Source organism: Toxotes jaculatrix, chromosome 9 (genome assembly GCF_017976425.1).
Source record: "Toxotes jaculatrix isolate fToxJac2 chromosome 9, fToxJac2.pri, whole genome shotgun sequence".
NCBI lineage: Eukaryota > Metazoa > Chordata > Actinopteri > Toxotidae > Toxotes > Toxotes jaculatrix.
The window spans coordinates 1,415,861-1,428,625 of record NC_054402.1 but is presented as its reverse complement, the minus strand read 5'-3'; the positions used below and the strand labels follow the sequence as shown (position 1 = coordinate 1,428,625).

Here is a 12,765-nt window from a genome sequence, read left to right as displayed (position 1 = left end):
CAGTAAAATTTCTGGGAGTATGGAGAATAATAACTCAGGCAAACTCCCTGAAGTCCAAAGTTTTTTTTTTTTTCCCCAGTGACTGATATTTCACTTACTGGTAAAAGAAAAATCTGAGGTTTAGTTTCACTAACTTCAGCCACAAAATTAAAACCGGTGACCCGTTCTTAATTTTGTGGCTGAATGCTGTGTGTGTGTGTGTGGTTTCTATCAGAGGATTACCCTTGAGGGGTGGGCCAGAGAAGAACCCATTACATTTTGGGGCAGATCCAGATCATCTACTATGAATTTGAATTTTAGTCTCAGAGCTCTGGTGTATGTCGTGTGACACTGGTTTCATCAGAGACGTGCGCTCTACTGAGGGACAGGGGACAACAAGATACAGCTAAAAGCTAATTTTCACCTGCAGTCCCTGGGTGGGGATCACCAGTGATGCACAGGCTGCAGAAGTATACCTGTTAAAAAACATTAAACCTTGAAAGACACACATGGACAATCTGAAAACAGTTAACTTTACCAGGCTTAAGTCAAAAATGTTGACAGAACAGACATGAACACATTAACACAGGACAGGAGGTTCAGAAGGACGGTACAATAAACTCAACTTTAAATGGATTTTTTATTTTTATTTTCTTAGAGCAAAACAATTCTCCATCTGCATATCAGACACGGAGATTCAGAACTGAATCGGCAGCAATTAAAATAACAAAAACAAAAACGTGAGCTATAATAAAAATTTCAAAAGACAACTCTTTTACAAAACCATGTTGTCCACTGCCACTGCACCACCTGAGCATAAAACCAAGTCTTTCAAATATGATTTCTCACACGTCAGGTTACGGTATAAGCAGAATACAAAAAGTAAAAAGGACAACTTAATATTGAAGACAGGTACTGATACTCTAAACCACATCTGGGACATAAATATCAAAAATTTTAAATGCATGTTAGCATTTGTTAAATCTGCTTGATATATCAAATATATGAGTTTGCACATTAGGGATGAGTCGCATTGTGAATGGTGATATTTCACAGTATTTTGGGTGTTTTTGAAAATCAGCTTTTCCCCAGGTGTGTTGCAAGCAGTCATTATCTAAATACACGTGAACACGGGAATGGTGGACCAATCTTCGTCTCAAAGGGTGCGTTCAGTTGGCGTGCTGAACGGTGGAGAAGCACAGTTTGAGAGTGTAAGGGTACGGACCAGCTGGAGGGAGGGAGGGAGGGAGGGAGGAAGGGAGAGAATCAGGCAACAAACACAAGCCATGAGATGAATCAGTCAATTATTACGTTCACATTCCAGCATGAGTCTGCTCTCGTCTGAGAGAATGGCCTGATTCTATGGAAAATAAACCAAAGAACAGCAACAGCACTGCTGGCAGCTTCATTATCAGAGTCCTGTCTAACTTCATGCTCTACAGATAAATAAATTCAGGGAATTTTGGTCTGAATTGAGACAGTGTCTCGCACATACCTGCGTTTTTCATCTGGTAGTGGTTCATCATAGCCAGGGCCTCCATGGCATCATTGACAGACTCCCACTCCAGCAGACCTGAAGCACTGCGGTCACTGGGAGCTGCACCACCTGGTCGTTAGAGGGGTCAAACTTAGCGCACACATTCCAGGTCCAGTATTTCAAGATATCATTTTTGACCTGGTTTCAAATGTTTGTCTGTGTTGAGTGTAACTGCTAGTTTTCATATGAACTGCTAGTTGTGCTAGCACTAACTAGTTGTGACTCGGGGAGCTGTGGGACAGTGCTTCAGTTTTTTTTCCAGATGTAACACAGCAGCCACATGAACAGTGGCTTCTAAACAAAAATCAGAATAAGCAGAATCAAAGCAGCTTACTTTTTCCTGTGAACATTTTAACATTGACAGGGCACTTGACTCCAATCTCATCACAAATCTGTAAAAAGAGCATAACATTTATTATCAGGGAGAACAACAGCACTTTAAACTCTTCTATTGTGATTTGCAGCAGTTGCTTTCAAACATTTTTAAACACTCTGATTTTAAATTTATTCCAGTGCAGTAAAACACAATCAGTGGTGTAAGAAACGTTTTCCTCCTGCTGCCTGTTTATGGTAGGCCAGTCTGAGGTTTTAATATTCAATATTTAAACCTACATTCCTCCAAACACATATTTCATATTTCTTCTTTCTACAGACCTGAGAGAAAATCTCTGGTGTGACGTCGGGCTGAGCGTTGAAGAAGTGCAACACATTGCTCGGCTGCTGGATGCGGTTTTTGGCTGCCTGTTCTGGTGAGGTGAACCGGTTGTTCCTGGAGCCGTGGAAGTCCTTGAAACTGCTTGTGCCATCATCCAGCTCGTAGCACTGCCCGGGTACGATGGCTTGCTGCTTGGACACGCTGCAGGACAGACAATTACATGTTAGAGGATTATTTTCATGTGCAGGTTAGGAGAGAAACCAACACTGGCATTTCTAATGACCTACAAACGAGTTGTATGTTATCTTCTACGTTCTGTAGCCACGTGTTTGACCTGTCACCTACATTTGTAGAATATCATTCATCTCGCACAGAGCTCCAGATGCTGACAGGCTAAAGGAATGCTACTTTACAGCACAGCAACGAGACAGTGTGAACTCACCACACATTCAGTTTCTGTCCAAAGAGAAAGTTGTTGTTGAGATGAGTGATGGCGCGATCCACCGCATAGCAGTCTCCCATTTCCACCATGGCTGCGCCAGGTTTACTCTTCATGAACTTCACCTGCGGGAAACGACAGACGACAGGCTTGACCAGTTTCCACATTACAGGCTTTAACAGTCAAAGATTGATTTGTAAACAAACTGTCAGGCGACAGGAGATGATAGCTCGGAGCAAGGGTGTGGTTACAGGAAGGAAAAAAAAAAAAATAACAGCTTTATAAACAGCTGTTTTTTTTTTTTTTCCTTCCTGTAACTACACCCTACACCAGGAATTACAAAGCTAACGTCCCCACTCCCTCTGTGATGACATCTGGAAGGTGGTCTCAGACCTTATGACCTCACTGTGTGTGTGTCTCATTTTGCGTCAGCTGACTGTGGAACTGTCATTTTTTCCACAAGCTGTTTGCCTGATGAAAACGCTGCATTCATTAAAACCTGGGGAATCACAGCCTTCACTGTCAGATACTGACCCGCTCTACGTTGCCATAGAGACAAAAGATATTGAAGACACGGTCAGCGTTCATCTTGAGAGGATCCAAACCATAGACCATGACCACCGGAGAATCGGCGTGGGCGCCGTACTCGCCAGGAGGAGGAGGAGGAGGCCCGTAGCCTGGCCCATAGCTTCTTCCTCCACGCCCTCTCATTGGTGGACCCATACGCCGACCCTCGTAGGGCGGGGATCCGTAGCTCTCATCGTAGCCATGGTAACCGCCTCCTGAAGAAGGAAGCAGCGCGTGAGAGAACAGAAAATAAACTTCTAATCAAACCAGGTGAGGTCAACTCAAGACAGAGGGATTTTACTTTGAAAGCTTGTCACTGGTTGTAGAGAGAGATTTGGTCCCTGCATCATGAACACAGCACGTGTGTGCAGCACAAACACAGCACCACTTAACTGCCACTGTGTGGAGGACCCATTTAAAATCTGGCTATTCAGCCTAAATACATCCAGTTTAATAATGTAGACTGTCCACATAGACAATCGGTCAGGAAGTAAACAGAAGCGGTCCTTTAAACTTTCAGAGTGCAGAGGAGATGTGCAGAGGATTCTGTACACGCAGGTGTGTGTCTCAGTGTGTTTTCTTGTACCCCGGGGGCGTGAGAGCCTTACCGTACTCTGGAGGGTGGTCGCCCAGCAGAGCAGGCTGTCTCTGGCGCTTGTTGGGGTTGGCATTCACATCTTCTATAAGAACAGGAAGACAAAAGTAGAGGAGAAAGGTAGAGGAAAAAAAAAGGGACAGATAAATATGACAAGAAGAGACTGGAAACAAGACTGACTGCAATCTCTATGTGACAATGGCATGTCTGAGCATTTAAAATATGTATTATGGTGAAGTGACACTGTGTCGCCAAAATCTGCCTCAGACTTCATACCATGGGGTAGATAAGGTATTTGTCAGGGTAACTTTATAATGGACTTCAATCAAAGTAGGAACTTGAGACAGACGCATGCATTCAAAGACCGCTTGCCTCTAAGCGTCAGACCAGCACAGACGTATAACCGTCCCCCCACATTACACTCCAGGCAAGATACAACAATCAAACCAAGACGCTGAAATGAGCTTTTAGTGATTGACCTTGGTCTGTATTAAAATTAGTTGAAGTAAATGGGGAGGGAGGCATGGGAATGTAACAAATGGCAAGACCAATATTAAGTTCTAAGGAAACACAGGCCCTTTAAATCCCGAGAACATCCACAATGGGAAACCTTTAGCATACAGAGTGGGACGGGGGGGAAATGGCAGAGGTGAGGTGGATGCTGATGATCTAGGAAGTGAGGAGGGTAGAGGTATCAAACAGTCACTCTGGATAAGTATCACAAATGGCTAAATTTAAAAATAAAGTTTGTACGCTCACACACACCTGCATTGCTCCCATTGCCATCTGCTTCACCATCTGTACAGGTACACAATAATCATACACAATCAGAACGCAAGCCAGGTTAATCACAAGGTACATTTGTTTTCTTTCAGGGCAAATGTGAAATTACCCCAGTGAAATGTCAGAAGAGTGCAGTAAAACCACTCATGACATGGCCGTCTGTCCTCATATGAAGCATTTCAGGAAAAATGCAAAACAAAAACTATGAAATGCGGATGGCCAGGTGACCAACCAGGCTCTGGCCACACTCTAGAAGCAATCTGGCAACTGAAATGTCAAAAGCAGCCTGTAAATTTTGGACACCAGCAGCCACTGTGGCCGGTGGATGAAAAGCTTTCCTCGCTCTCCGGGTATGTGGCATTTTGTACTAAACAGGGTTGGTCATGGGTCAAGCACATCCCACATGAATTAATATGTAGTTCAAGCCCCTCACCCCAGATTAAAAACATGATTCAATTCCCAGAGAAACTATCACATAAGTCCAGGTAACCACACACATAGATGAGATTCCTGATGGCTGTAAAATGCCGAAAGCGACATAGCGAGCACACACAGTAGGTTTGAGTGACATTAGAAATGCAGGCTCCGACAACCACAACCATCACCCTCTTCCAGAAAGAGAAAGATTCAGCCTGTATGAGGAGAAAAATGGAGTCATGTCAGTCTTGTGTAGCGATGTTGGGTGCTGGGGCTTTGGGGTCATGTGGTGCTGTGCAGTGATGTTCCCCGAGGAGGGTCTCGATTTACTTACTGCATGCTTACAAACAGTGGGAGGAAGACATTTGCAGCAGTAGTTCCACCACTCTCCACTCAATTCATTTCATCCCATAATCTTATCCATTTCCTCTTTTGGGGAAACAACTCTCCATCTCAGGATCGACTCCTGGTTTTATCAAGGTGAAATGCCCACTGGTGGGGTGGTTGGCCGTTTGGCTGGAGTTTCCATCCTTTTTGTTCCATTTTGGAATAGTCCGCTTACCGCCCACTGGTAGGCCTTGAGGCTGCCATAGAGCACATTTCAGTTGGGAAGCCGGCTCCTCTTAGCCGCAAATTGCCAAACCTGCATCACATGGAAGGCGTTACACAGGTTCTAGAGACTTTCAAATATTTAGGGAAAAAAAAAGCTGCACTCAAAAAAGGGATAGCTAAACAGGGATGCAATGTAGAGAGGGAGGAGAAGAAGAGAAGATGAGGAGAAAGAACAAGAGAGAAAAGCTGAATTCCATGAGGGAGAGAACACATAAGGGGTAAAACAAAAATGGGCCTGACTGGGCTCTGAGTGTGCTTGATGGTGTTGTCAGCAGTGTCTTGTCTTCATCAGTTGTCTTGTGTTGAGTCCAGTGTGACTGGCTACAGCTTGATTCGGGGTGTGAGTCGTCTACGGGATCAGTTCGTACGGCATCAGCAAGTGTCAAGAGTGTGTTGCTCGAGTGTTTTGTTTTCGTGTCGACGAGCGTGACGAGCAGCGCGGCCCGTAACAGTACAGAAAGGGCCGGGGCTTTTACAAATGTGCTCTCGGTCAAACCGCTTAGCATCATATCTGTCGTACTGAGAGATGTCTGTCACTACTTCTGTTTGGGTGGATGCTGTGTCTTCGCTGGTATCAGTCTCCATTTGGTGTAGACAGTGGGGGCTGTAGATGTAAGCTTTGGCCTGCTTCAATGTGTCATCGCCTGTGTCTCAAAATGGGTAAGAAAGGAAGATGGGGGAGCGAGGGGGGAGGGACCAAGTGTAGCTCAGTGCCCAAAACTCCCCACCCTCTGGAAGTGTGCGTTGTCTTCGTGGCTCTTGTGCTGGAATGCGGAGATGAGGAATGAGTGGTATATCAGTCCTACATCGGCGTGTTGAGTGGGTGGTGTCTTGTAGCTTATCCCCTTGTATCTCGGGATATTTGACCCTCTGTGTGATAGTGGTTGTGTCCTCACTGACGAAGTGGATACTGGAGATGGTGGTTTGCTGAGTGGTGATGTCAGCATGTGTCCTGCCTCAACCCTGTCAGCACAAGTCCTGTCCTGTGCATGTTATTGTAATGGATGGAGATCACTGATTAATCAGGAGGAGATAAGGAGTTACATGATCACTGATTCTGGTCCATGCCTCTGTTTCTCACTTCTCAGACAAATCACGCTACAAACACTGAGTTACAGCTGCAGCTGTCTGACAACAGTTTTTTATCAGAACCGGTTTCTGTTTTACATCAAACACTAGACTTCTCCATGCTTTGGCATGTAAGAAACAAACAAACAAATAAACAAAAAAAACAAAAACAAAAAAACATACAACCAAATGGGAGAATTTGATGGTAGAAGTTAGATGATAGTGGAAAGGACCAGGATCAGTCTTTGCGACAAGGAAATCTGTTTCCAGTGATTTGAAAGTCAATGTTAAAATACATGTTGCCTGTTAAAAATTAATAGCAGCAGCTGGGTTAATGCACCTCGTTTACCCCAAAGGATTTCAAAAACCCTGCAAGTCAGCAAGTGTGGTGTGGAAGGCAGGAACAGCAAATGCCGGTGAAACACAATAGGTTTCGACAACAATGAAATATGTGAGGGTGTGATCTTGAGAGGTAATAAAAACAGCATCACTCAGCAGGTGTTGCCACCAGACAACGGCACGTCTGTCCCTGGTCGCAGAGCTGCTTTTGTAACCAACTGAAAACTGGAACTTCATGTGATAGAAGTGTCACCAATCCTAAACTAAACTATTCGAAAAATGTAAACTTGTGCAGTCATGCCAGAGTTTAGCATCACCTCTGTTCATTCATGGCAAAAATGAAGAAACCAGGGGATTGCAACACTATAACCACAGTTTAATTAATCTAAGATCTAAGATAACACGGTTGTATTTCTACTAAACTTCCACTAAAATCCTCCGACGTCTCTACTCAGTGTTCACTGTAGTGCTCAGTGTATTGTGTCTGATCCTGGCAAGAGATCTTGATTTAAATTAGATTAACTGACTACATACACGAGTGGATTCATGTCGAGGCTGGTTTCAGTTCTCCGGTTAGTGGTGAATATGATAATAAATAAATAAATAAATCATCAGTCTACTTTTAAGTGATTCTACTGACAGACAATCTTCAGCGAAACGGATGAAAGATTTAGCAGAGCTAATCACACAAACCTAACTTTGGTTCTTAAGAAACGGGCAACAGTGAAGCCACAGTGGATGAATTCATCTTTACGGATCTGACACTCATTATTTTTTTTAGCATTGTCAGACCCTTGGTACAATGCTACATGCATGCTATATGCCCAGTAAATCTGTCTTTGGCTTCCTCCTGTCTTTCTACCGCCTGTATCATTACAGGCAGTAGAAAGACAGGAAGTTAATTTCTGCGATAATTACAGCTCAGGTGCTAAAACAGGATGCACAACCCGTAAACTGCAGCTGTCAGACCATTGTTTTTGTACAGTTTCATTAAGAATCCAGGAAATGGAGACTTCTACCTGTAAAAGTAAACATTTCGTCAGATCAAATAAACCAGAGCTACTACATGCCACACCGAACGAGAATGCTATCCTCAGGATACAACGAGGAACACAGTTTCCAGACATTGCGTGTGTTCTCATTAGTCTCTGTGACTAATTGCACCTTTAAAAATCCAGCTAATGTTGGTTGTGAGTAACTCAACGTTTCTGTTTGCAAATGTGTTCCTGCCATTCCCACCACACTGCAGAGTTCCGCTAAACCTTTAGCTTTAAAGAATTTAGGGAAATTGTGGCTGTTCTTCACATTTCTGGTCTTGTGCTAAAATTACTAATACCCACTAATTTTCACAGGATTTTACAGTTATCATTATGAGCCATCTCTGAATGTTGAATGTTGTTCACATGTCCCCGGTTTCACTCCAGCTTATGAACCCTGACCAGACTACGTATTGAAAAATGTTAGAGTAAGACCCAAAGCAACACTTCAGTCATAATGTCACACAAGGTCTTCCCAAAATACTGTATTAGTAACCTGGACACAATTGAAAATTCATCTGCTTAGTAGCATTATCAATGAAGGGTGTTGCCTCCATCTTCCCAGGATCCCCTCTTGCTGAAACTCCCCACAGTGGCAGTAAGGGTGCTTAATGGTATCAGGTCTCTCAGCTACAAAGCGTGTGTGGCGCTCAGCAAATGCTTGGGGTGTATTTGGGTGTTTGAGGCTTTACCTGGACCTCCCAGATTGGGGTTTGTGTAGTCCCAGGTGTCTTGGTCGTTCTTGAACACATTCAGGCGAGTGGGCTGAGGAAACACAATTCATGTGAATACAAACACACTGTACAAACCACAGCTATTTATGGATTTAGATATTTACATTGTTTTTGTTGTTACATCAACTCAGCGGGGCTTTTGTGTTGGTTTGCGTTAAATTGTGCAGGCAGCCATGCTGCTGTGTGCCCACTACATCCATTTTGTTCATGATGACAGTGTCATGTGCTGCAGCAGTACCTTGGCGTACTCGATCTTCAGCGTGCAGCAGCCGGAGTAGATGTCTGCACCGTTGAGTGATGCCTTGGCTCGCTGGGCACTTTGCACAGAGTCAAATGTAATGAATAGGTTAAGGATAAGACAGGATATACCAGGTTATCATTATGACTTAATGATAATGCAGACTGTCAGAAACCAGTGAACAATTAAAAAATAATGTTCCTGGTTCTTTAATTCCCCCGTGATTTTACAATGTTATCATCACAGACGTTGTTCTTAGGTACTTTTTTCTTTTTCCCCCCGACACGAGGAAGAGCAGCGTGCACGGTTGTTTACACCATCAATCACTAATCAAGTCTGATTATGACACCATGTTTAACAGGTTTTCCACTGTGGTGGAAACGCACTGGTAGTCGAGCCGAACCAGTCACAGTCAGAGTGCGACCCACATGTCAGGTACCTTCCACGGAAAATGAAAAAGGATATTCAACCATTGCCTGGACGCCATTCTTCCGAAAGATGACGATTCTCTGGACGGGCCCACAGTTGTTGCAGATAGTGTAGAGAACGTCCTGTGAAAAAGTAAAACAATATACACACACAACAGAAACTGGTAAATGTTAAATCAAAGCACGCACAACAACTGTAACACAAACATCGGAGCTCTGGTTTAAGAGGCAAACAACAGGCAGAGGTGTAAAGAAGTCGGCACCTGGTTTACAGCCAGGAATTGATACGAATCTCACAGTTTGACTGTGATTCACACTTTCGTTTCCTTATGCATGTCAGACTTTTTCTTACTGTAATGACCACATTAATAACAGACTGCTGGCACTCGAACTATGCAACATGTTTTCAGCAAAATAACACCACATCTCTGAGTCAAACTCCTGGAGCAGCACAGTAGTACTATCAGAAAATACAGGCCTCTGTTTACTACTAAGAGTTATGACATTTCAGCAAGACGTCTGTCAGTTGTTGAGGCTGACACTCACTGCAGAGGTCCATGAAATGATGATGAGGCCACTATATGTTGTGTAAATTAGAAATCTGAGATGAAACTCCACAATTCTAGTAAAGATGTGTATAGCAGCCCAAATCTTTGCATTTACCGTGGTGATGGGGTAGATGGGGTTCATGATTGTGAGCAGAAGAACATTGTTAACACTCCTAGAATCATCAGAGTCTCCCGGCCTGGAGATCTTCTGGCTAGTGGAGTAGTTGATAAAGGCTGGGTGGCCAGCGATATAGACTTGGTTGTCTGCAGCGTAGGTTACGGCTGTGGATGATCCGTTCATGTCTTCGTACTCCACCAGTGCCTGGCGCTTCTTGGGCATCACCACCACATAGCTAAAAACAAAAGCAATGAGAGGGTTAGATATAAAGGCAGACGCCTCATTTTATTCTGAATAACTTAAATTCCAGGTTACAGGTCTCCACCTAACCTAACTAAACCCTCTATGAACCGAACCTTGGGCTGTGTTAAAATCCTGACAATGGATAATCGCTGTGGAAAAGATGCATGTCTGATTTTTTCTTTTAACATATTTTCCACACAAGTGAAACTGCTTTTTTCCTCCACCTGATTGCTCCAAATTCTTGCAAAGCCTCCACAAGGTCAGCTTCTGTAACACCATCCACCAGCCCCCGGACATGCACCACCACGGACGGAAGGGTCTTGTGTGGATCTTCGTATCCCTGTGTCAAAGAAAACATAAAATTAGCAAACATGTTCACGGTTAACATTTTCTCATCTTATCTAAAGCTTTGCACAAGAGGATCCTTCATCTGTTTTGACACATCAGACATTTCTTGTAGTTTAAAACAGAGACACCTCCATCCCTGACAGACCTGCAAACTGTGAAGAGAACAGTTAAAGTCCAAAAAGACCTGGCACAGTTTAAGGGACTGCGATTTAGCATTGCATGTGGGAGATGAATAGATTGGGAAAACAAACAAACAAACAAACAAGCCAAAAAACAACTGCACACTGACCTAGAACTGCTTATGTTTTGGTGCTTGTTGAAAATGTGGACCTGCTACTGACAGTTGTGCATGATGCACATAAAGCATGTTTAACTCTTTAGGTTCCCAGGTTAAATACAGAGAAGTGCTGTTATATTTCGGATGTAACTAAATCATCAAGGATAGAATGGATTCTGGATTTGATTCGGGGTGGTGTCAACCGAAATCGAATCAGATCAATGCCGATATCCGGCCCTGATATTTAGCTTGGACTGTAGCAAACTACCATGTGTTATACTTTACTTTTTTACTTTACTTTATTCTGCCCCTGCTGTATAAACTAAGAAAGCAGGAGGTGCTATTCCCGGAATAAAATAAAAAAAGTTACTTATTCTTGTGTCTCGTTTGCCCATAAACAAAGTGCTAATTAACCCCCGTTACTCAGTGCAGCTGGGGGAAGGGGCAGTTAATTACCGCGGTGCGTGTGTTGTTTAATGTTTAATCTGCATTTCTCCTGATCTAAAGACGTGCGGCTTTAATCAAACATGCATAAACAACAAGACTAAAGTGCTGGCTCGTACAACGCAGCGGTAAAAAAAAGACGCCATTAGCGCAGCAGCGGCTAGCTTGATGTTGACCAGGCTTAATCCCCTCAACACGGCGTGTAGCTTGAGGCTAACGCGATGCTAACGTTACCGGCGCTAGAACAAAGCCGGGCTCGGGCGAGGCCCAGCCGGGGAAACCGCCCTCAAACGATCCCGTTCAGACAGCGCAGCACAAACATACGTGCCAGGGTGTGCTTCCGTTAACCTCACGCGTTTAATGCAAACCGTTGAACTGACAAAGCTCATGAAAAGATGAGTAATGAACGACAACCGTTCACTCGCACACACATTTAACGACCTGTGACGCGTCGTGACACATTTGTTCCCCCGACGCGCATCCGAATGAATTAAAATCCGCCAAGAAAACTGTGACCGAGCCCGGCGGGTCTTTTATGCGAGTCAAACTAATCTACACTGCGGCCCACACAAAACCGACTCACCGTGGCCATTCCGTCGGTTTTCTGTCTTTTCGTTGCCCTGCCGTCTTCGCTGTAATAACGGCTCGCCGCAGTAGCCATGTTGTCCTGGTTAAAAAGGATGGTGGTAGTGACGATGAACTGAAATGGACGGAAAAGTCAAGAAAAACGAAGCTCGGTTTCCACGCCCACTACAGCGCCACCGCATGCTGTGAAAGGCTCAGGCAGCGGTCAATCTACTTGCAACTTCAGCGACAGCCAATAGGAGGATAGACAATAAAAACAGGGTTTGAAGAAGCATTGCAATAATTATCTAACAATATACACAAAGAGTCTGAAGCCACATGGTTATTGTGATGGATAACCTCAGGTGAATTCAAGGGTTCAGCTCATATAAAGTAGTTCTGATAGCTTTCTTTTGTTCCTATAGTAGATAAGACTTTATTGATCCCACAGCGGGGAAATTTACTTGATGTCAGTACATTTAATAAAGAGAAATAAAGAGAAATATCTGAAGTTTGTAAAATGCTGTTTTTACATCTTTAGTTTAAAACTGGATGTGCGCAGCTTGTTGAGGATGGACATGGTCAGGATTTGGGTTAAATCAACAGACGTGTATATTGTTGTAATCTCTGAAACTTGGCTGGACAAATCTATTGCTAATGAAGACATTAATATACTGGGTTACAGTGTTTATCGTTTGAAGAGGCCTCAGAGAGGTGGCGGTGTTACTACATATGTCCAATCAAGATTTGATGTCTCAATACTTCTGTGGCCACTCGAAAGATGAATCATTGGTA

General features: G+C 43.7%; 1 protein-coding gene across 4 annotated transcripts; it reads right to left on the bottom strand.

The window, feature by feature from the left end:
- Nucleotides 1-600: 600 nt before the first annotated feature.
- Nucleotides 601-12,106, bottom strand: LOC121187015 (heterogeneous nuclear ribonucleoprotein L-like). 4 transcript variants are annotated; one of them, XM_041046016.1, is made up of 14 exons: nucleotides 11,990-12,106; nucleotides 10,562-10,677; nucleotides 10,092-10,329; nucleotides 9,466-9,551; nucleotides 9,001-9,097; nucleotides 8,721-8,793; nucleotides 4,538-4,570; nucleotides 3,786-3,857; nucleotides 3,145-3,392; nucleotides 2,614-2,735; nucleotides 2,171-2,372; nucleotides 1,851-1,908; nucleotides 1,475-1,585; nucleotides 601-1,207 (listed from the first exon to the last, which is right to left on the bottom strand). In XM_041046016.1, exons 1-14 carry the CDS (start codon nucleotides 12,065-12,067, stop codon nucleotides 1,149-1,151), a joined length of 1,593 nt encoding a protein of 530 aa, XP_040901950.1. In that variant the 5' UTR covers nucleotides 12,068-12,106; the 3' UTR covers nucleotides 601-1,148. The 4 variants fall into 4 exon arrangements, with proteins under 4 accessions (XP_040901950.1, XP_040901951.1, XP_040901952.1 ...); XM_041046017.1 differs by having other exon boundaries at nucleotides 3,786-3,854; XM_041046018.1 differs by lacking the exon at nucleotides 4,538-4,570.
- Nucleotides 12,107-12,765: the final 659 nt, after the last annotated feature.

Bases quoted from the DNA above. Each gene is read 5' to 3' on its own strand.
- LOC121187015 (XM_041046016.1), bottom strand. From the start codon at position 12,067: ATGGCTACTGCGGCGAGCCGTTATTACAGCGAAGACGGCAGGGCAACG. The intron at 1,586-1,850 runs GTAAGCTGCTTT...TCTAACGACCAG, and splicing joins TAAAATGTTCACAGGAAAAA to GTGGTGCAGCTCCCAGTGAC. The intron at 1,208-1,474 runs GTATGTGCGAGA...CCCTCCCTCCAG, and splicing joins CTACCAGATGAAAAACGCAG to CTGGTCCGTACCCTTACACT.